The 23912-nt window shown below is 37.6% G+C and overlaps 1 protein-coding gene across 3 annotated transcripts in view; it reads left to right on the forward strand.

Moving 5' to 3' along the window:
* RAPGEF4 (Rap guanine nucleotide exchange factor 4) overlaps window positions 1–23912 on the forward strand; it is a 153253-nt gene that overhangs the window by 4693 nt on the left and 124648 nt on the right. For 2 of the 3 annotated variants that reach the window (XM_054070025.1, XM_054070026.1), the window contains exons 2-4: window positions 7449–7591; window positions 8711–8799; window positions 16015–16161. In XM_054070025.1, coding sequence (XP_053926000.1) covers window positions 7449–7591; window positions 8711–8799; window positions 16015–16161 — 379 coding nt within the window. Of the gene's footprint in view, window positions 1–7448; window positions 7592–8710; window positions 8800–16014; window positions 16162–20296; window positions 20400–23912 lie in introns of those variants that run through there. The other variant, XM_054070028.1, reaches the window with a different exon arrangement.

Raw genomic sequence — 23912 nt, forward strand, 5'->3', positions numbered from 1 at the left:
TTCGGAGAGTGATGAATAATAACAATTTTATCTTTCCATGATGCAAAGGTGTGGTCTTTGATGAATAATAAAAAAGCCTCTTTTCTTTCCGTATTTTCTCAGATTTAAAATCGTGTTAATATAGCTTGCCATAAGCATGTATATCTGTACATTTTATTGAATATGTGAATTCAGTATAACTCATAGTGAGAGCAAGATTGTATTGTAAACAAATTCAAGCTGTATTTTCTGTCTACAGCTTAGACATTTCTAGTATCGGCTTCTATATGTTACGTGTGGTTGCAGTAAATTACACACTTGTTCTATGGACAGGTATGAAGAGGAAGAAAAAGTGATTGCACTAGCATTGATGTGTGTGAATGTTGTCATGTCCCACCAGAGCAAACTAGTACCTGCATATGCCTATGAGGACACGATGTATTCAAATTTAGTTGGGAGTCTTATGGGCTGCATGATTAGTGTGGTTTTCTCTTTTACCAGATAATACTGAAAACATGTCTAAACTGTCATTGCCTGAGTTATTTCTGGCATGTTGTTAGGATTTGGTCTCTAAAATCCTGTATCCTGAGCACATCAAATTTCTTTTATAACAAAAAATCATATTCCAGCAAAGGAATAAAACCCAATAAATCAGCTAATTGAATTCACGTTCTCAAAGTCAGGCAGCTACAAGATATTTTTCAAATACAAGTATTTTTCTATCCAGTGTGACATCTGTTTTCATCTGCATCTTACAATTTGCTGCGTGGAATAAGCTCATCATTCTTACACTTCTTTTGTTCTGTTATTATTTTCTGTACTATATTTGGCATGATCACTCTCTACTCTATTCTATCAGTGTCCTCAATGAATGTTTCCTGACCTGACTTTCCACTTCATGTTTGAGTTCAGTAGTTGTCAAGACGCATGTCAATGTAAATCTGGAGAAGTTATTCTGTAGTTGCTATAAGTTCTAAATTTTCATTAGCTGTAAGAATGCAGATTCTCAGTGGGTAGAGCTGCATTTAGCGTAGTGGATTGGTGGGTGGCAGTGGCCAGAGTTGGAATCAATGTATATCATCACTTGTGCATATTGTTCAATTATAAATTTCATTTGCAGTGTGTCTCACAGTCTGTCTTCACGTTAAAGAGCTTTTAAAGTCTGTTATGAAACTACAGTGCTGGTTAATGTAATTTCATCCAGATCTACTTCTGTCAAATGGAATTTTAACTGTCCTGAGCTCCAGTTCATGCTTATGAAAGTTGGAGGGTTTCTTCAGTAAGATTTACTTACACCTTGATTGCAAAGCATGTACATAAGGATTTTCATAACTGAGAGGAGAAAATTTCCTTGCATATTTTTTTCCTTCAAGTATTTTGGCTTTTTGAAAAGCATATGAAGGTGAAAAAAAAATGTTTTGTTTCCTAATGTAGCTGTATTTTTACAGCTGTATTTTATAGCTGTATTTTATGTTTACTTGAGATAAATCTTTATGAATATAATTACTTAATAAATACATGTTTTGCCATTCCACTGTTAATACAGGTCTAAAAATTGACCTATTGGAAGGATGCGTATTTTATAGAGCAGGGTATGTAAAGAAATGAAGCACACTTGATTGCTTTGTCTGCACCTCCGTTAATTTTTCAGTGCGTTGACCAGAGTTGAAGGCACAAATATAACTGAGTAATACAATAATGAGGTGAATGTGTAGGTAAAGGAGAGTCCCCTGTATTTGCATTCTTTTGGCTCTCACTGAGGAAGCCAGAACTCAGTTATTACAAATTCTGTCCGACTGCAGGTGACAGCCAGTCGCTCTGCATTTAACAGGCTGCTCAATCAGTACCTGCATACATCAGGATTATCTACAGCATTTCTTGTGCCTTGCGTAGCAGGACATGAGAGATTATCACAGGGGTTCTGAGTGTAGGTGACAGCAGTAATTTGTTGGAAATGAAGCATCAGCAGTTTTACTTGTGTTGTATCATCTACTGCTTTCCATCATCTACCAGCAGTCCTGGCTGACTGAGGAAGTTCCACTTGACTGGAGGCTGGCGGAATTTACAAGAAGGGCTGGAAGGAGCATCCGGGAAACTATAGGCCTGTCAGTCTGACTTCGGTGCTGGGGAAGGTCATGGGGCAGGTCATCTTGAGTGCTATCACACAGCACACACAGCATAACTGGGTGATGAGGCCCAGTCAGCATGGGCTTATGAAAGGCAAGTCCTGCCAAACTAAACCAATCTCCTTCTATGAAAAGGTTACTCGCTTTATGGATGAGGGGAAGGCTGTGGATATAGCGTACTCGGGCTTTCGTAAAGCCTTTGACACCTATTTCTTACAGTATTCTGCTTGAGAAACTGGCTTCCACTGGCCTGGACAGGCACACCCTCTGCTGGATTAAAACTGGCTGAATGGTCAGGACCAAAGAGTGGTGGTAAATGGAGTTAAATCCGGTTCGAGGCCGGTCGCAAGTGGCGTCTCCAGGGCTCAGTGCTGAGTCCAGTCCTGTTCAATATCTTTATCAATGACCTGGATGAGGGGATTGAATGTAGCCTTAGTAAGTTCACAGATGACATTAAGCTGGGAGGAGATGTCGATCCACTAGAGGCTAGGGAGGCTCTGCAGAGGGATCTGAACAGGCTGGATTGATGGGCTGAGGTCAACAGGGTGAGGTTTCAGAAGGCCAAGGGCAGAGTCCTGCACTTGGGACACAACAACCCCGTGCAGGAAATCAAAAGAAAGGAGCTGTAATTTGATTGTTGTTTGAAAGCCTCATGATGAGGCTTTTCCCATGATACGGGAAAGAGAAATGAAATGTGAATGTTCAAAAACATGGATTTGGTAATATTATGGTAATAAGTGCAGAGTGCCTCTTGGAGAGAGTTGATAGCTGCCTGTCCCTGTAGAAGTAAACCCTTAGCTGGACGTTACTTCAGATTAAAAGTAACTGCATTTATATCTAGCACTTAAATCACTTACCACAGGTATAAAGTGCTTTGATAGGTCACAGGGATCCCTCTTTTAAACTTTCCTTTCTTATGGAGAAATTAGAAGTCAAAGAGCCTTACAGCATTGCCTGGACGTGAAAGGTGCTTCGGTGTTGTCCAGCTCTCACTAAGGGAAAACAGCATCTTGGTACTAGAAGGACATTGAACTGTTGGAGTGTATCCAGAGAAAGGCAACGAAGCTGGTGAAGGGTCTGAAGCACAAGTTTTATGAGGAGCAGCTGAGGGAACTGGGGCTGTTGAGTCTGGAGAAAAGGAGGTTGAAGGGAGACCTTGTCGCTCTCCACAGCTACCTGGGAGGAAGGTTGTAGTGAGGTGGATACTAGTGTCTTCTACCAGATAACAAGTGATAGGGCGAGAGGAAATGGCCTCAAGTTGCATTAGGGGAGGTTTAGACTGGAGAATAGGAAAAATTTCTTCACTGAAAGGGTTGTCAAACACTGGAACAGGCTGCCCAAGGAAGTGGCTGAGGCACCATCCCTGTGGCACTTTTTGGACATGCTTTAGTGGTGGACTTGGCAGTGTTAGGTTAACAGTTGGATTCAATGATCTTAGAGGCCTTTTCCAATGTAAATGACTCTAGTTTTACTCGTCTGTTATGTAGTGTGATACTGTATTCTACAAACAGCCTTGCCAGTGGAAGAAATATGTCATATCTGATCATCCTTCAGGAGCTGTTCGTTGCTGTCTGAAATGCAATATTCCCTTTTTAAACAGTTAAAAAGAGCAAAGAAATGAAATGGACCTAAGTGCTTGCATTTAGTTAGAGCAGGGTTCAGATTTTTGAACAGATGTTATAGAAAGAAATGTTTTAAAATTCTAGAAGCATCTTGACAAAAAAGGTGAAAAAGCTACGTAACTTCTGTTTTTTCTTTTTAAAGTGTCAAACCAATTATGGGGAAGAACCTAAAAAAAAAAAAGGACATATACGCTAGAAGAGAAAGTAATAAACAAATAAAAAATCCCCAGCTTGTTCTTTTCTTCTAGGTTAATGAATCTTTTATATGGCATACATAAACATTCACATATTTAATCTTATCATCATCAAAATAGGTTCTTTTATAAAGCTATATATGCTACACATGAACAGAAATACTTGCCTGAATTGTGTGTGAAGAATTGTAGCAATTATCCTCTGTCTGTATTTAAACTTTGAGCTTGAATAGTTTGCGCTTAAAAATATGAAATAGCCTCTTGAAGATACTCTTCTGGCAGGTTTTTTTGATAATCTCCTTTTACAGATAGTCAAGCAGATATTGTCAAGAAAATTGTTTCATCTCTATAAAAGATGTGCCTGAAATCTTCACAACCAAATAAATCGGGGTAAAATATCCTTTAAAGAAACATTATTGACACAGTTGAATACAGATGTATAACTAGCATTGATACTAGTCACCTGTATGTGTATGCTGTGACATACTGAAGAAACAGAAGATAGATGTTATCATGTGTGAAAACATTACTGCCAGATAAGACTGACTGTGCTCTGAAAAGGTAAATTAATGATATAAATAAGGAGCTGGATAAAGCGTTCAATGGTCAAATGAAGCAGAAGGACTTGTAGGGTAGTGAAGATAAGTGAAATACTCTTGCTTTTTGTCATTTCCTCATAAATTTTTAATCCTGCTTTGCAGCACTGGAAATGCCCACCTCACTTTGGCCACAGTGAAATGGGATGTCAGCAGAGTACTCTGTTAAGATACAGATTCAGGGAAATCAAATTAAACTGAAGATTGGAAAAGGGAGTGTACGAATGTCACCCATGCATTATCCTTCATGGTTAAGAGATACTAAGCGTGAAGTTTTCATTTCTGAATTGGTCGTTCTTCCTCCATGGCTTTGTCTTGGCATTTATTGTGGTCATGGCATGATACCTGCTCAGCTGTGGTTGCTGGATTGGTTAGTGAACTGTGGTTACTACATCAGCTGCTAAAAGCTCTTTCTGGGCTTGCACCATGTGGACTTAAGGGAAATGGAGATATAGCAGCAGCTGCCCCACAAAGATGCTGAAAAGTTGGGGAAAAGGAGTAAGAGGCTGTTTTTTAAGCAAAAAAGATGAAGAAATGTAACACTTCCACAGTTTATTTAACTTAAAGTTTATTTTAAATTTGGTGGAGTGGGTACTTCACTGTATAGAGTAATAGATTTTCTACAGGAGGAATGGCCTTCCTTTAAAGTGCTTTGCCCTAGCTGATACCTCTACCAGACTGCTGAGAGCTGAAAAATTGTAATTGATTTAAGAGAGTTATCCACACTTCCAGATTAATCTATGGTCACATTCCATATATTGGCGTAACGCCTTCAGAAACAGGAGTACCCTTAGGAAAGGACAGAAGCTTTTCCTACAGTTCATCTGCCTGACACAAGACACTCCTTGTCTGATCAGTGGAAGTGAGCCCTGCTCTCACCTTCTTCTGAACTAGGAGGAAACCTCTCAGCAACTCTCAGGAAAAAAGCACTACAGAATTTATGGATTAAGTGCCTCCATATCTTGTCCTTTTGACAGGACCAGAAGTGGAACTTGCATTTCAGAAAGAGCATGGAGAGAACAGTGTTGATTAAGTTTATATAACCTGATGCATGTTGTTTTCTAACCCTGTTTGCTTTTTCTCTCTCTGTGTTAAACAATTAAAGCCACTAAACACTGAAATCCTACAGTCAATTCTATGCAAATGAACTGATGGACTTGAACAAAGTCAGCTATGAGCAGTTGTATGAATAAAAGGGTCTCAGTCACAGTTTTTCTAGGAAAAGGGGATAGTCTGAGAATTATCTCCCCTTTTTTTTCGTTGTCAAGTTTTGCTGTTAATTTTGAGAGTCTATAAATTAAGGGTAATAGTGTTCCAAGTGCTAGTGCAGTTTGGGTAGGGAACTTGTATAAATGGATTTTAAATCTCTTTGCAAGCTGCTCCTCCTAATCTTCTTAAACGGATTTTGAGAAGATAGTTAATGCTTACTGGTACTGTTAGCTAGTGCATAGGTAAAATAATAGGATGGGAGAAGATCTTACTTGAAATATTTAGAAAGGGAGCTGTTGTAGTTGGTTGTGGTTTAAAGTGTTGAGAGGATATCTGTGATGTAGAAGCAACTGTATACACCTGAGAGTTGTTATTCTCATCTGTAGTTAATAAGGGTAAATTGGACTATAAATGAGGATAGAGTTTTAATCCCTCCCAGACTTAATATAATAAGAAAGATGAAAGACAGCAATTCAGTGTGAGTAGGATCTGGGCTTCTTGGCTGAGACAAAGCTTTGGATCCCTTAAGTCTTTGATTCCAAGGAGGAATCTTTAAAGAAAAATCCTATTGCAAGGAGTTATTACACTGTGATTGTAACAATAAGATGATAGGGATATATATTTGTCAACTTAGCTCCGGTTCGTTGTAAGCTACCTGATTTCTGTTCATTTAGAAGCTTCTCCACTGGTTAAAAGAACATTTTTGTTAGTAAAGCTAGCAGCATTTGAGTGAATATCTAATGATCACTGACAGTTGTCTATCTTTCTGATACCCCTTTATACTTGCATGATTTCTGTATCTGATCCAATGTGATCTTCAAGAAACGTTCTGTATTTCTTTCTCTATGTAGTGTTAGACATTTAGTCTGTCATAAAAGATTCTTTCTAATGCTGTCATTTAGTGATTGACTTACTTGCTGATTAATAATGTTTTATAATCACACTTGAAATGTATGTTATGGAGTTGATTCAGCTTAGTTTCATAAATATGTAGTAATTTTCTGAACTGCTGGTCCACATGCTACATTTTTGGAAGGAATTCTATGATTTTATTTTTCTTGGAATCTTGTTTTTTTTAAAGGCATCGCTGGCATGCATTTTCAATGTTTTAAATATTTAGATTGAAACTCCTTACCTTTACTAATGAAGAGTTAAGATTCTTGCTTCCATGTTATATTTGCGCAACTTTAAGAAACAGGAACTGTGTGAAACAGGATGTACTTATTGAAGTTGTGTTTTTTACTTGAAAGTGAGAAGAGAAAACAGAACACTCAATTTAGTTTCCAATAAAATGTGGGTGAGAAATGTGAATATAGGAGCTACTGCTGATATTGAAGGCTTTTCTTTCAGTGAGATAGAGAATGTCTATTCTGGACACCTTTTCCACAGACCTCTTGAATGTTTGGAGATCTGTTTATTTGTGTTCCCTCCAGACTTAAAACTATCATTCTAAGCTTTTTAGGATAAGGACTTATCATATAAGTATATATATAAGTATATACAGTCTATAGGTCCTGCTACAGTAGGACTTTGGTGCTAAATGGGCATAACAGACAATTGTTAGGATGTTTTGGAAGGTTCTTGTTATGTACCTGTGATGTATTTTAATTGGTTTATATTATAGTGTGATATTTAATGCAAACATTTTAAAGTTTGATGCATGCAAGTGGGGATGTGTCTCTGATAATGTCCTTGAGAATTTTGTTCTTTGTTTTCCTGCAGACCTTTGGAACGTTCCAGTGAAGATGTAGATATAATATTCACGCGACTGAAAGAAGTGAAAGCTTTTGAGAAATTTCATCCAAACCTTCTCCAGCAGATATGTCTCTGTGGATATTATGAAAATCTGGAAAAAGGAGTCACATGTAAGAGAGCCTCATATGGTGATCTATTTTATGTAGGTGCAATTGGAGTTTAGGCTGGGATTGTCTCTAGGAGATCGATGAGAGAGCACAATCAGTGGGATGGATGTAAAAATGTTTACAGTCATAGTCATGAGGGAAGGCAGGACTAAAGTACTGCTTGCTTTACAAATACAGCGTGTAGCAAATCTATGGTAAGAAGGCACGCATCATTGGATTTAGGACTTTGCCGCTGTTTTGTTAGAAAATTAGAAGCAAGTCATTGCACTTAAGCCTCATTCTTCCCCTGTAAATGTATTATTGATCTCTTTTGTAGATACTTTGTTATGTCAGGGGGAAAAGCGTGTCACCTAGGCATATCGCTAATAGCATATGGTTTGCAGTCTCTCTCAATAACACAAAACAGGTTTGCAGAGCTCATACTACTGTGAGGTGCAAAAGCTCTGTGGCTGCTCTGGCAGCCCATGTGCCAGATGAGGGTGAACAACTTGTGCTGAGTTTGTGAAGCTGAGATGGAAATAAGGAGTGATCCTGTGATGGGAATGTGAGAGTTCCCAAAGCTGTACCTGGGCAGTAGCTTATGGAGACCTGTGGTGTTTGATAGAGACTCGGATACCCCTCTGGTAAATCTGGCATGCTTTAGATCCTCAGCACTGGGTTTTGCTTAGAGTAATAAGAATTCTGATGTACTGTAACCACATGGTCAGAATGCCTGAACATCCAAGTCTTGCAATTGCTTCTCAGCCAGAACTCTTACTGAAGTCAGTGGGAGTTGTATCTGCATTGGAAGATTCTGGATTTCAAAGGGACATTGTTCAGAAAGATTTGTTTGGTTGTTTGATTTGTTTATTAACTAAGATAGCAGTAAAAGAAGTAAACTGAGCAGAAAAGTTAAGCAATTCTATGTGCTTTTGTTATTTCTCTGGTGTACCGACTAGTTTAATAAAATATGTGCTTTCCAGTGTCATTTGAAATACCGTAATAGCAAGTAAGCAGTCTGATATGGCAAATTCTGTAGTGCCAGTAGTGACTGGAGTAGTGCAGTAATATAAGGGAAAAGTGTTTGTTAATATTGCTAAACTTAAAGAGGTAGTTCTTATTTACAAGATTTCATCTTTCCAGTGTTCCGTCAGGGTGATATTGGGACGAACTGGTATGCCGTTCTGACAGGATCACTGGATGTGAAGGTTTCTGATACAAGCAATCACCAGGTAAAATAGATTTTTCATTGAAACTATCCGGTCAGTAGTCAAAAGAAAGCATATGGCTTACGCTGAGGCAGATGACAATGACATATGTCATACAGATATTTTGTCTTATCAGAAGCGTATTTCTCTGAGTCTCCTTTAGTCTCAGTTGTTCTTTTCCTGTGGAGGCAAATCATGACATTGACTTCAAGCAAATTGAAACATAATGTTCTGAAAAGTCATCTACATTTTAATACAAAACAAGACTCTTCTCTCTTTCTTTATTAGTGCCATATGAAGTTACAAATCTAAGAGTCATGAATTAATTCCCTGGATATATTTTCATTTGGTCCTTATTCAGAAAGTTTGAACCAAACCCACCAACGCTGCAGCCTGGGAACAGCATGCTGCAGTCTCCACATGCAAGATAGGGAAAGTGTTATAGTAGTAGCAGAATATTGGAACTGCTGCTGTGTTAGACCAGAAGCCTGGAGGTAACACCTATTCAGTGCTAAGAAACAGAAGAAAAAGTAAAATTCTCCTAAAATTGCACGCAATTTCTCAGTATCTTGGCACTCCTGGACTTACAGAATTGGGAATTTAGAGTAAATACAAAAAAAAAAAAGGATGAGCTGTTTCTCCTGGAGAGAGTATCTCACATATGTAATCTAACGTCACGCTGACAAGTCATGCATTTGCTGCTATGAACTGAGTCTGCTGGGAAAGCATCATGTCCCATTCCCTGCTTCCATGTTTGAGATCTGGGATTGTCCATCATGTAGCTCACTATAGGGTCGTACCTCTGACATATGAGTCATCGTGCCTTCACATGAGTGGTGCAGCTACTGAGGACATGAGTACAACAGTATCCTATTTTCCCACCTTGACTGAATGTAGCAGGGGGTTGGTGATAGTGCCTCAAAAAATCCTTTTCTCGCCCATAGCAGTTTGGCAGAAATTGGATTTTTCACTTTGCTGAGCATTGCATTACTGGTGAAATAGGATCAGCAAGTCAGGGCAGCGTGTGAACACTGGGTCTTCCTGCTTCTTACAGTAAAATATCAGATAAGAAAGGAACTTCTTTCGTATCATCATTTTTAGTACCCTCTTCACTGTACTACATCGAGACTGATCAAGAGTATATTTAGCCTAATCTGAGCAATAACTGGCATGGTCTGGCTGTCATTGGTCTTGTCATAACTTGGAACAGTACTGGGCTTTTATGAGACCCTTTTCTGTGCAGGTCTAAAGCAATCGGGAATGTTTTCTGATGTCTGCCAAAAGATGGCACTACTTTGTTCCTAAGGTCCGATGTTCTTTACTGGCTCAGAAAGAAATATATCCACAAAAGTGTTCTGAATGTGGACGTTAAATTAAGAATCTGTTTGAAGTGTTGATTTATTCCATTAGATGGAGCATTTCCCATTCCAGTGCTGGATAAGTCTCTTTCTAAGCAGTATTTGAGTCGAACCATTCTCTGGTTTTGCCCCAGATTGGTGTTTATACCACATCCCTCCCTGTACACCGTTGTTTTTCTGCTCCTTGTCCTACCTTTAACTCCTGGGTGTCCTGTTCCAGTTCTGCCTGTATTTCCGTGTTGACATGGTACTACTCATTACTACTGAGCTTGAAGTACTTGCTAGTACTCTCTGCCTGCTGTGCTTACTACAAATCTAGATGATGGAGGAAATACAGTGTAGCTCCTCAGGCCGGCAGCCCTGACAGTCTGCTGTCAGCATTGTGTTTCCAGCTAGGGATGACCAGTGTTTAAGATGTAGGGCTGCTTGTAACCTACTCTGGAGCACATTTTCCAATAAAAGCATCCAGGAGCCAAAACTTCCTTTGCAAAGTCTTAGTGATGATTGTCACTGAGCTCTGCTGTTACTATTGTACCGTCAATGGCACTAAAGCTAATAAGAAACTTCCAGCAGAGCAGAAGAGGTTCAGAAGTTTACAAGTTTAGAAGTTTGTAGTCTTGTATAGAAGTATGGAAGGACTATGTCATCTTTTCTAGAAAGAGAGAAGGTAACTTTGTATTTAGGTAAAATATTGGTAAAAAAAGTCTGCAGACAGCTAAGAGTCCTTTAATACTTATGATGAGCAGGAGGTTGTACTAGATGACCTCTTGAGTTTTCTTGCAGCTTGAATTATCTCATTGGTTATACAGTGATGCATACAGTGTTAATGTAAATATGGAAAATCAATTCTCTTGGTTAAAAATATATTGCTTGTAGAACTGTATTGTGTCACAAGAGGGCAGCGTTAGAATACATAACAGACTGAGCTCAGGCAATGTTTAGTACTGATGGCTAGTTTGAAAATCATACTCGACTGTTTACAAAATATGTGTTTGAAAGAGTTTGACCAGAGTGGATTTCTCTGTTACCATTAGTTTTGCTCCACTGAGGAGATAAAATATGCTTGCTGCTGCTGATCGTGATGGTATTTTTATTTGCCACAGAAATGGGACAATACAATTTACAGGACAGAGATCTGACAGGTTTACCCATCCAGTACACCCTGAGTGGTGGATGGTCTGTTTTCTGTACAAATTATTTATGTTTTTTTCTAGTCAACAGTCAAGAAGAGACTGAAGAGAACTTTTGTTTTTCAGATAAAAATGTCATGCTATGAATTGCAGAGGTAAGCGTAATGAACTGGTTTTGTCTTGCCTCAACTTGTTTGTAAGAAATACTATGATAAATATTGTACTTAAAAGTCAAAAAAAGACATAGTAAATCCTCTTCAAAGTGAACAGAAAATATAGACTTTTTAGACTATCAGAAGGAGGTCTTCACTCTCAGTTATGAACAGATTCTGAATTTAATTTTTATTTGGCACTGTTACTTACCCAGTGTTATAGCTGAGGTATATAGTAATAAAAATTTCTCTTGCACGTATTCCTAGTTTGGTGTTGTCTTAAAAATACTGCTGACTGCCTTAGGTGCATTTAGTTTTTGAACTCTGTTTTGAAAATGAACAGGTTCTGAAGGGTGAGTGTTGGTAATGTCTCGGAATAAAGCTGGGAATAAATGCATTATGACAAAAGCATCAGTGTGACATCTTTGCCAGATTCTGCAGCATTGTGTTTTACTGAATCGGAATCAGAGCCTTCTACCCTGAATGATTAAGATTTATATTCCTGTCTGATAAAAAGGGAAGGAATGAAGAGAAAAAAGACAAAGACCAAACAGCAATTTGATCTGCAGTTTCGCTGTAGCCTGCCAGCTGAGTCATAGTGTGTGCTGGGAGGTATTGCCAGCTTATTTTGTCTGTGTTTTGGTGGGTATTTTAAGCTGTTCAGATTTAAAAAACAGATGAAACTGAACACAGGGCATTGACTTTACAATCAATTAGCCTTTTTTTAGAAAAGCTTTAAAGGAGGAGCTGTGGGTGCTTGAGTGGTACAGCAGTGTCAGTTGTAGGAAGATGCAAAGGGCTGAGGATCAAAAGCCAAATAAGTTAGTGGGGTTGCTGAGAAATATGACTGTGAAGAGGGAGGTTCAGGTGTCTACGTAAGAAAGAGAAGAATTTCCTGGCTGTTTGAAACTGAGGACAAAAGAGGTATGTTATAAGATAAAAGTGGAAACAAGAGAAGGGTTGTAAACAGGACAGTCCTTGCAATTCTGCTTTCTGTGTGTAAATGCCATTATGTATGCATATGAGTAGCTATTATGTATTTTGGAGATAATCTCTGTGAAGTCACAGCATAGTTTTGTGCTGTAGTTTGTATAGCTCTAAATGATTTAGTTTGAGTGTGAGAACTGCTCCACCCATTGTAACACTGACATTTGCTGAACTAATGTGCTCAGCTGAGAAACAGGGTATGGTGGCCCATGCTGAGCTCCATGGTATCGTGGTTGTACTAATTTTCTTTTGAACTTAGCTAATTGAAAGTTAATGTAGAAAAATAATTTCATTTGTCTGCCAGGTAACCTAGCAAAATGTCCAGGACATTGCAGGTAGCTTTTAGAGGATCAGCTAGAAAGGTGTGGAAATAATGAATATGTTATTACAGTACAGTTAATCTGATCTATAAATATTTTAATTGGGAACCAGACAAGTAGTTGATCAAAGTCTTTTTAGAGCCATAATGCTTCCTTTAAGCAAATCACCTTGTCTTGTGTAAAGAGGATGGCCTAACATACATTGTTGAACTGCAATTCTAGTGTGGAAAGGCATTTCTATGCTACCTTTAAAAATAGTTTAATGAGATTTTCTATCTGAATGGCTGAAACTTGCTTCAGTGGAGGTAATGGAAGGGCAAAATCACTTCATAGAGCAGATAGTTTACTTTCATACGTATCCTTTGGTTTCTCTATTATAAAAGGAAGGTTTTGCTGAGGACAAACTGAACTGTGTCAAAGTAATAAAAAGAAAATTTTCAAAATGCCAGCTTTTGCAGATCTCCAATTAAACATAGGGACGATATGGAGTCCTAGAGAGGCACAAGTGCAGAGGTGAGAAAGATACAAGGCATGGGAAAATGATGAAATTAAAAACAAAGTAGCTACATCAACTCATCAATTCCAAATATTGAATAAGCTAAAATTTCCAAGAAAAATGCCCATTCACTTTCAACCTAGCACTTGAGGTTTTTTTTCCTATTTTCCTGATTTCACTTTCAGGCACCATGATTTTGTTTACACACAGTACAAATCCTGAAGTGTCACAAATCAGCGAGGAGCATGCAGGGATGTGCCTTGTGATGATGGGGCAGAGAATAAAGCAGAACCTTGTTTCCAATTCTCATCCATTCCATAGAATGCTCTTAAAAATTCAGCAATGGTTTAGACTGAGGGGCGTTTAACAGCTCTGTCACTGCATGCATCTCATCTGCCAGTGAGACTGAAATGGAATATACAAACAACCTCTGATTTGAACGTTACCATTTTTTTAGCATGTTCAGAGGACAGATAGCACTGGAAACAATCTTGTCTTTTTAAGTCTTTAGTACTGCCCTTTAAATAGCTGTGTGAATTTTAGCTGGCTACCAGCAGCTAGAACCCCCTGCTGCTTCTAGGATTGCAAAGGGGAACAGCAAACTGAGTTTTGAGCTGCCAGCAATCCTCCTAAAGTGTCTCCACTGAACAGTGGGAGATACCTTGAATGTCAGGTTAACAGGCGTAATAGGAAATGCATACCTGATTCCTCAGGAGGCTGGAAATGGATAAACAAGGGATAGAGAGAGAACAGGGCTCTGAAGTCTTGAAGACAGGTGGACTTGCTGCATAGCTGGCTGTGAAACTGCCTCTCTATGGAGAACAACAATGGCTGGTGAAAAAAATCCAGAAGAACTTTCACTTGATAGAAGCCTGGCCTTCTCTTTACTGAATGTAGATGGAACCATTCCAGCTCCTTGACTTAATACCCCACAATATTAATTTGTTTTGCAGCCTGAACAGCTGCCTCATCAGAAGTTATCTTAGAAAGTGGTTCCTTCACCAACATCATTCTTTTTCTCTTCTTCTCTATTCTGTCTTTAAAGATTTATTCTTTAGGGTTGTAAAGAATAAAAAAAGGTGAAACATTTCAAAGGAATTAATTTTTTTGGAGGGAGGGAAAGGAGTGAGAAGTAAGTTGGAAGACATAAATATTACTAATAGTCCACCTAATGGAAAAGTTTTTTTCTTCCCGGCTATTTGCTTATTCTGCCCTATACAGAGATCTTTTATCTGAGCTTTCTAAATAACGTTGAGAATAATTTATTGGAGACCTGGAGATCAAATTTTAGTTAGGGTAGGCACATTTTCTTCGTAGCTCCTTTGAGTGTAGTTGTGAGTACAGCAGCATGCACATAGCATTTCAACTCTGAAAAGTAAGCTTGTTAAGGGAGAACTTTAGTGTACGGCCTGGTTTATAGACTGTTTGTAGAGACTTCTATTTAGATGCCTAGGTGCTCATTCCCAAATATTCATTCTTTTAAACAGCGCCTGTTCATATTTGCCTTCCTTGGAAATTTATTTCTGATGGTAAAGTCTTCCTAGATCTTTTCTAAGACTAATTGATTTTGTTTTCCTGAACACATAATTTTATATGGTAATATCTGTGCAAAAGCAATTTGCTATGATTCGGGGAACTGGACTGTTATGGGCATTTGTCTTTGTAATGCAATTATAAAGCTACTAACTTGATCTTAATAACATTTGCCTATTACTACTTAGTAGATGCATGAAAGGAAACCAATGCAAACACAGAAAATGATGCTGAAGTATGCTCGTGCATCTCTCCTGGATTACCAGCCACAAGATTGTAGTGGATGAGATGACAAATTTTTCTGCTTTTATTTTTGTAGACATTTAATGAATCCTACATTTCAGAATTAAACTGTATTTCTAATGTTGTATGAAGTAAAATTAGCATGTGTTTTTCTGTGTGCGTATATGATTTCTTTAGTAACGTGTAGCTTGTATCACTTTAAATTTTTAATTCTATTGCTTTTTTTTTTTTAATTACTGAAAAGACAGTCATTAAAGGCCCAAAAGAATGAGACATACATAAGTGTTCAGCTTCAAGCCTGTGCTCAGGAACATAGCAACTTGTAAGCTTAAAATAGAACATATATCTAAAAATCTTGATTCAGCAACTTACTTAATTTTGAGTAGTCTATTTTTTTTGTCTTATGATTTATACTGGAACTATTAGAGAGGAATTCCTGGCCACGAGGGATTGATGTAGATAAATTTGCATCACATGAATGGCATGTGGTCATATAGACTCCTTTGAAGTGGACTTCGTTGCATGTTTGGGACCATCCTGAATACTGTATTCCAGGTTGTTGACTTTAATAGTTTTCTTGAAGTTCTTGACCTAGGTGAAAAGAATTTTTTTGCTGACGAGGGTAGCCTATTAGGGCAGAAATTTATATTCTAAGATTGCATTTTCCATGCTAGTTATCTTCTGATCACCTCTGGCATTTCTAAAGGAACAGTCCTTGGACACAGATGGAGTTCATAACTTTCTTCTAAAGGTGATGGTGACTCCTCTGTTCTCTGCTTTGCAGACAGAAATGTCTAATACAACTGATGGTCACAGAAAACAAAAGTCCTACTTCATTCCACATTGAGACTTCCTGTATTGTTAATCAGCATGTGGATTTTTCTGTTGGTACTTTAATTAATTTTCTTTTATGGAAAGTTGCTGAAGAATTTTAAGATAATGCTGTTAGCAAATGTGTCATAAAGACTTTTAAAACATTTGGGAATATTTAATGTATGTTCTTTTATTTTTAATTGAAAGGATGCTGTGACAATATGCACTCTGGGAATAGGAACTGCTTTTGGAGAGTCCATTCTTGATAACACTCCTCGCCATGCTACCATCGTTACCAGAGAATATAGTGAGCTCCTTCGAATTGAGCAGAAGGACTTCAAAGCACTTTGGGAGGTAAATTCAGATTTACTTGCAGTTTATGCAGAAAAAAGTGATATAACCTTTTAAGTATTTGTAATAAAATATAGGCACATTTATACTGTAAGCAAAGTTATAAAGGAAAGTATTTTTACTTTGTATTCTGTATGATTACATACATCTGTGCTTATTTCTTGTAGGCTTCTTCTAATGAAATAGGTGAAGTTTCTGGTGGAATTTGTTTGTATACTGCAGGTGTTGCTTTCTTAGCCTTAAACTTGCTTTTATTGTCAGCATGTATAAGGAGATTCTATCTTTACTGCAGTTTGATGTTTCATATTATTCTCCTTTACTTCTGTCTCATCACCAACTGTAAGGGGTTTAGAATTTGGACATGGATCAAAATGGCATAAAAGTTAAGTTATTGTTGACATGTGAATTCAGTTAAAACTTTTCTTTGTGGAGAATATACTGTGGGGATTCTTCGTTCTGTAATCTGCATGGATTTTGGTACCCATGCTGAGAAGGCTTCATTAACCTGTTACTGTGCTAGGTTATCGAACTTCATTCGGTTTGCATTTTTCTAAGCATTATACTTGATTTGAAAAGTGTTCTGGGGATTAGAAGGTTAGCCTGATCTACGCTATTGCCAATTTGTACAGCCAGCTTGTTTTAAATGATGACTGTACAAATTCAGTTGTTGTATAGAGCTGTCAGATGGTCTGACAGTGGCTGAAAGTTGCAGATCTAGGGACACTAACTATATTTAAGAAATAGATGCTGGTTGTAGCATTTTGGTTTAGCTTCTCTCCTAAGTGCAGACAGATGGGTCTCTTTTCCTGACAAAGAGCGGTATTATACTCCAGATAATTGTTCTAAAGCTGTACTAAAGCAAGGGCATCAGAGAAAATTCAGTCCACAACTATCTGCACTGACTGAGGAAACAGCACTTGTATCACCTGTCTGCAAATATGTTGCCTTGAACATAATTAACGGTGCAGCATGACCAAGGCATGAAAGACTAACCTGTGAATGAAACATTCTTGTCATTGCATGCGCTGATCACATTTCATTCTTTGAATTGCATAAACATAATTTGTACTGCTTTTTGGCAATGTCTAGAGCTAGAATAAAATGCCTGTAAAGTCTTATAGTAAATCTGAAGAAATTCACAATGCAATATTTTTCTGCAGTTCATATTTTTTTTCTCTACAGGAGATGCATTATAGTTTTAGACCCTGGTATTAGAAGATTAAATGTGCCGGTGGTCTCATCTGTTTTAACAGATGCTACACTTGCCAGTAGTCAGAAATTTTTAATGTAGATAGTGTGTTACAAGCACATGATGGAGGACAATAAATTCAATTGTAGCTTTCTTTAGTAACTTTTTTTTTAAAAAAAAACAACAAACTTCTAATTGTATGAGCAGAGTAACTTCTGCTGCTGTGTATATGACTTTCCTGCCAAGAATACAGAGATTGTTTCCTATCAGAAATATTGGGGAAGTGGAGCCTTAGCACACATCTTGTATGTTGCAGACATTATGAAATTGTGCAGTAGAGCATGTCACAGATGCTGCAGGTGTCAGTCACAGACCGCAGTTCAGCTTTGTGGTGCTTCTTTGCCTCTTTGTTAGGTTTTACAGTGAACTTTCCATGGATTTTGATGTGCTTTCTTTCAAGGAGGCTATCTCTGTGCTCCTAGTGAGTGGAAAATTATGCCAAAATTATAGCTTTGCTCGGTAGTCTGATGTAAAATTGTGTTCATTTTTTTCAAGGAGATATTTCTTTCCTCGCAATCTACTAATCCCAAAGCCTACATAAACTGCAGCTTAGATACAACAAACAGAGAATGTTCAAGACAGAAAATTATTTAAGAAAATTCTTCCCAAATATACAAGCAATAGCAACAGTCGTATATTATTGCTATTATTATTGTTGCTACTGTTCTCTGAAAAAAGATAAAGACTATTCTTCAGGAAAACATTTCATTATATTATGAATGCTGTGTTATTCTGTCTATGTTACCTTAAGTTTCATATACTTTTGCTATGACAAAGCCCATAAGGGGAAACGATTATTGATCCGATGATTATTTTTTTTAATGGAAGTCCACACAAAGTCAAAAATCAGTGGTACCATGGGAAGAATGGGAGAAGGCAACAATGTCAATGTCATTACAATCCACATATGGTAAAAACCAAAATCTAGTGTGTACAAATTTAATTCCGAAGGAAGTAGTTTCTCCATTAAAAAAAAAAGTTGAATAAATCCAAAATAATATAATACAATACTGTAGGTTAAGAACAACCTAAATAAACTGTAGGGTTGCAATTCTTAAAATGGTCACTGCTTCTACGAATGTAGAATTGTTATTATTAATAATAAAAATGCAAAAAAAAGTTATATAGGATTAAGTTTTTTGTTTGTTCCCCCCCATGCAACTTACTTTTGGGGAAACTTTTTTTTTTCTTTCTTTTGAGGGAAAGAACAAATGAAAACTCTGTTAGTTGATTAATGATTTTTGGCATCCAGAGCATGGAAATGCCAAGAGTACAATATTTAATATTCTTTTTTTATTTTTAGGTTTTGAATATAATCTTGGAAAATGAACTAGTATAAATTGATTCAGTATTGACTTTAATTTATTGTGCAACTAATCTGAAATGATGGGACTAAGAGCTCTGATCTATAGTTTTATTAAAAATTTGTTAACACTCAAACCTACTGATGATGATTGTGTTTGCAACAAATGTTTTTCTACCACAAAGCTGTGAAATTTATTGAAAGACAAATAATGATCCACTTATAGTGCTTATGAAACTTGTAGAATACATCCCAAAACTAGATTTTAAGACAGAGAAGGATATAATACGTATCTATTTTAGTTATTTGAAGGTTAGAAAGAATTTTCAGAGTTTTTATAACTCCAGATTATGGCAGTTTTTTTTAAGTTTTATTTAAATGGAAAAGTAACTTTTCCCATATTAGTTGTATTGCTCCAGGATATAATTGTATTGGAAGAATGTTTCACAGACCAGATGTGGCTTATCAACATATTTAGTGCACAATGCACAGCAAAGTGTATTGATTATTTAAGTGCAATTGCAATTGGGTCTATACCTGAAAGAAAGAGATTGCTGCTTCTAAAGAGACTTTTTTGGTTTTATCACTGTTCTTCTGTCACTTTTACAAATGTAAATACTCTTTGACAAAAAGCTAGGACAGTCTTTATTAAAAATACAATAAGATGGTTTCTGTAGTATACAGAACCACATATTCAATCAACCCTTTAAATGCAGGAAGATTTTTTCTTTATGACCTTCATTTTTAACAGTCAAGGAATGCTGGTTAAAACAAATTATATTGTCCTGATATCAACGATGGCCTTTTCTTTAATGACTGCATCTGTTGGAGTAGCATTCTGTTTGGGAACATCTGTTGAATTTCTAAGCTTACTCATCCTTGGAGATTTGTTTTCTACCAACAGCTGCTGTAGCAGTTTGGAGATGAAATCTCTGCTTAGGTTCTCACACAGGTGAACACTGTTTCCCAATGAAGAAGCTTGAGGAGGTTATGGGAGTCACTGGTGACATGCCTTTGTGCACTGATTGTCCCTGGCCTTCATCTCTGAGGAAACACTAACAAATGTGAAAAAAAGTTGTTCATCGTTGTTATAACACTGTAGACTTCCAAGATGCTCTGTGAATCTTTAGGGAGGAGTGTTCTGTGTGTTGGTAAGAACTTGCTTTCCCTCTTTAGTGTGGTGCTTGCTACCTTGGCCAAAAAGCTATTTCAAAGCACAAAGGAAAATACATCCAAAAATAGACATGAAAGCAGAAGGCTGCACACGAGGAGCTCTGGTCATGCACATCCTGTTGGGTCACTGGCTTGCTCCACCCCTAATAGTTGGATTCTTTTAAACGTAGTAAGAGTGAAATGAGTGTGTTTGAGCAGTGTTATCATTACAGAAGTTCTCTGGAGTTCATCCTTAAGCTTTGTCCTTTCGTGCAGTTACAAACTGATTCAAACCCAGACAGGAAGGGAGTGAATATGTTGAGAGGTGACTTATTTTTAGAGGTCTTTCCTACCACAGTGAATTACTCAGCCTTCCTTGGATAACATACAAATAACCAATTTCCTTTTGTGTGGAATCAGATTGTGTTAGAAGTTACTGAACATGCCTTGAAAAACATTTGATCCCAAGTGAATGAAGAACAGCTATTACTTCGGTATGCAGTAACTTTGGAGAGAGGGAGTCTGTGCCCCTATAAGGTCAGAATGAATATTTTAATTATTCTTTATTCATATTCGGCAGCACTTGGACATCTTGTAGTCTGATAAACAGTAGCATAACTTGCTTCCTGCTTTTGCCCATCCAACGATAATCCAGTAGCTCTCAGCAGACTTCACTGATAGCTTTGGGAGAGGCAGCTTTCTTAATTTTTCTTTGTTTTCTGAACATTGTGAATGCTAGGTTTTAATACACTAGTTTAAAAACAGATCCTCTGTCACAACAGAAGAAATGTTACATGTAACTTCAATGAAATTCTGTGTAGGAAATATGGGTATGAAATGGCATGCTGTCTTCAATTTTGTAACACTGGTAAGATTTGTGAATAAGGCTTAAGTTCATCAGAATTCAGACCATAGCTCTCAGTGTGTTTGTGTGTAATATCAGTTTGTCTTTTTAAGGTGTATCTAATCAAATCCCTTTTATCAAGGTATTATATATAATAATTTATCAAGATATAATATATAATAATTTTATATGTCAGGATTATGGCAGTAGGAATTACAAAAGCACTGTAAAAATAAATTAATGGAAATGAACATGTAAGGGTTTAAATTTGTTTTATCCATTTGGTCATGCTGTAAGTGCATTATTTATCAAAGTATGTTGTTGAATCTCAAGTTGTTTTGGAGTGTAGTGCAGTAGGCAGCATTTCAGAGGAAGCAGCCTTTTCCTTGCCTTAGACTGCTGGAAAATATATGTTACGTTGTTAGTTCAGAACATTCTTGCTTCTCTCTCTGGTAAACTCCTGACTACTTCAACATGTTTAAGCAGTATTAGGAATCTCATATAAGCATCAGTACTTTCTAATGCACCTTTTCACCAATGACTATTCCATTCCAGAAACTCTTTCCAGTTCATTTAAGTGAGAGATTAAATTTGTTCTGAGAAATGAAATTTTGGGAGGGGGGAATCAAACAAAAATCAGATATATGTCCAGCTCCTAAACTATCAGCTTGATTTATAGTATACTGCTCTACCAGTTTATTGCCCAGTAATCAATTGCATAAGTCTTCGCTTTGATTTACTGATTTCCCATAGGCGAACGTAGTAGAGCTAAAGTTAATAAAATACAGACTATTTAGTTTTGCAGGATGGATGATCATGTGATTTAAAATAGTGAAGTGCCTGGAGACCCACAGAAGTATAGAAAGGTAGTTATGGAACACTCAGCTGTCTTTACCCGCTTTATATCACACTGTCCATGGACTGCTCCAGCGTACCTTGATGATTTGTCTCTCCAATGATGTTTTATTTGAGAAATGTAAAAATGATCAAATTTTAGTAGCCTGCATTTGCAGTGTAGCTGGAGTACTCTGTTTACCAGCCTCTAAAATAGCTGTGTTTTCAGAATAAGGGAGAATTATTCCATGTTATCAGATACAGAATACAACAGAGAAGGAAGACGTGGGTGGACCCAAGTGTGTGGAATCTGTTGCCTTATGCTGTCTGCAAATCTTCAGCTGGTGACCGATTCAAATTTGTATGCAAAGAAATAGAGCTAGTGTGAGAGACGAAGTGATAATAGGCAAGGAGGAGATTTTTCTCATAGAGTAACATATGGAAGGAGGAGGAATATAAAGAGTCGTCCTCCCCTCCACAACTTTAGAACATGGCAGTAAACTCAATGATGACAACTTTATGACAGTAAAAGATGTGAGCAAAGCTTTAAAAGTAACTAACGTCCTACCTTCATACCTCTGGTGTTGATACTGATAAAGCATGCAAGTGAATAGCAGCGAATGATTCCAAAATTGTTGTTATTCCAAGAAGTTGTTCCAGGTTGCGCTCCCAGTTTTGCTGGTGTGAATTGAGCATATTTCAAGTGAATACAGTACTATTGCTTTGATCCGTATAGAGCTAAGTGGGATCAGAGTCTGGCCTTTAGTGTTACTATTACATTGGTTTTGACCATCCGTGTAAAATGCTTTTAGAGTTTTTTTCTCTTTTTTTCTTTTTTCTTTGTCGAGCATGTCTGTGTCTGGTAGAGCATAGTTAAAGGAGTATGGAATGGCATTCTATCCTCAGTAGATGGACTTACCTCAGAACAAGCCATGTTTGTCAGCATAGCAACACTGCTGCTTTCATTCAGATATATTAATCACTTCATATTTTTAATAATGGCTGCAGATTTTGTGAAAACTATGACAGTGTATCTCTTCAGGTAACCTTCTTGGCCATTGGCAGCAGAGAAACATCTAGGAATTAATCTAGATTTTTCACTTCAGTAACACAGCTTTTCTTTTGGTGTGGTATGAACTGATGGAAATGTACAAGTCTTTTGATAGAGTCTTGCTATGATATGTTCTTTTTAAAATAACGGCATTATGACTGAAAAATTCACCACCAATAATTATCCGCTCTGTTTCGGATAATTTGCTGTGCCATTATGTATGATATTCAATACTCTCAATGAGGCACAATTTCTGCAGAAAATCAAGGCACTCAGTTTTAACTCTGTGAGTTTCCCTGCCTTTGTTGTTACTGTTGTTTGAAGGTGACAGACAAAGGTACTTCAGACATCCCTTGTGCGACCGGTAAGACTGAAAAATAACAATCCGATTGGAAAGGCCTGATGCTTTCTCATGTCTCTGCAATGAACTTCCCTGATAAATATTTTTGTATGTCATCCCTACAAACAGTTTTCATCTCAGTCTCCTGATTTATTCCAAATCTATTTAGGGAAGAGTGGCTGGAATGACCTGGGAGTGTTGGTCAACAGCCGGCTGAACGTGAGCCAGCAGTGTGCCCAGATGGCCAAGAAGGCCAATAGCATAATGGCTTGTATCGGAAATAGTGTGACCAGCAGGACCCAGGAAGTGATCATGTCCCTGTACTTGGCGCTGGTGAGGACACACCTTGAATACTGTATTCAGCCCTGGGCCCCACAGTATAGGAAAGATATTGAGTGTGTCCAGAGAAGGGCAATGAAGCTGGTGAAGGGTCTGGAGCACAAGTCCTATGAGGAGCAGCTGAGAGAACTGACGCTGTTGAGTCTGGAGAAAAGGAGGTTGAGGGGAGACCTTGTCGCTCTCTACAGTTATCTGAAAGGAGTTTGTAGTGAGGTCAATGTCAGTCTCTTCTCCCAGATAGCAAGAGATGGGATGAGTGGAGATGGCCTCAAGTTGTGCCAGGGAAGGTTTAGATTGGATATTATGAAAAGTTTCTTTACTGAAAAGAGTGGTCAAACATTGGAACAGGCTGCCCTGGGAAGTGGTAGAGTTACTGTAGCTGGAGGTGTTAAAAAAACTTGTAGATGCGGCACTTCGGGACATGATTTAGTGGGCACAATAGTGTTGCGCTGGTGATTAGACTTGATGATCTTAGAGGTCTTTTCCAAACTTAATAATTCTACGATTCTTTGATTCCATTTCAATAGCAATGGTATGTGACTGTGTCACCCATCACCGTATGGAGATGGAATAAGGTTTTGTGAATTTGATTTCCTTTAAACCATACTAGCATGTTGTTTTTTCTAGGTGCAATTCTGCATC

This window comes from Cuculus canorus, chromosome 6, assembly GCF_017976375.1.
Source record: "Cuculus canorus isolate bCucCan1 chromosome 6, bCucCan1.pri, whole genome shotgun sequence".
Lineage (NCBI taxonomy): Eukaryota > Metazoa > Chordata > Aves > Cuculiformes > Cuculidae > Cuculus > Cuculus canorus.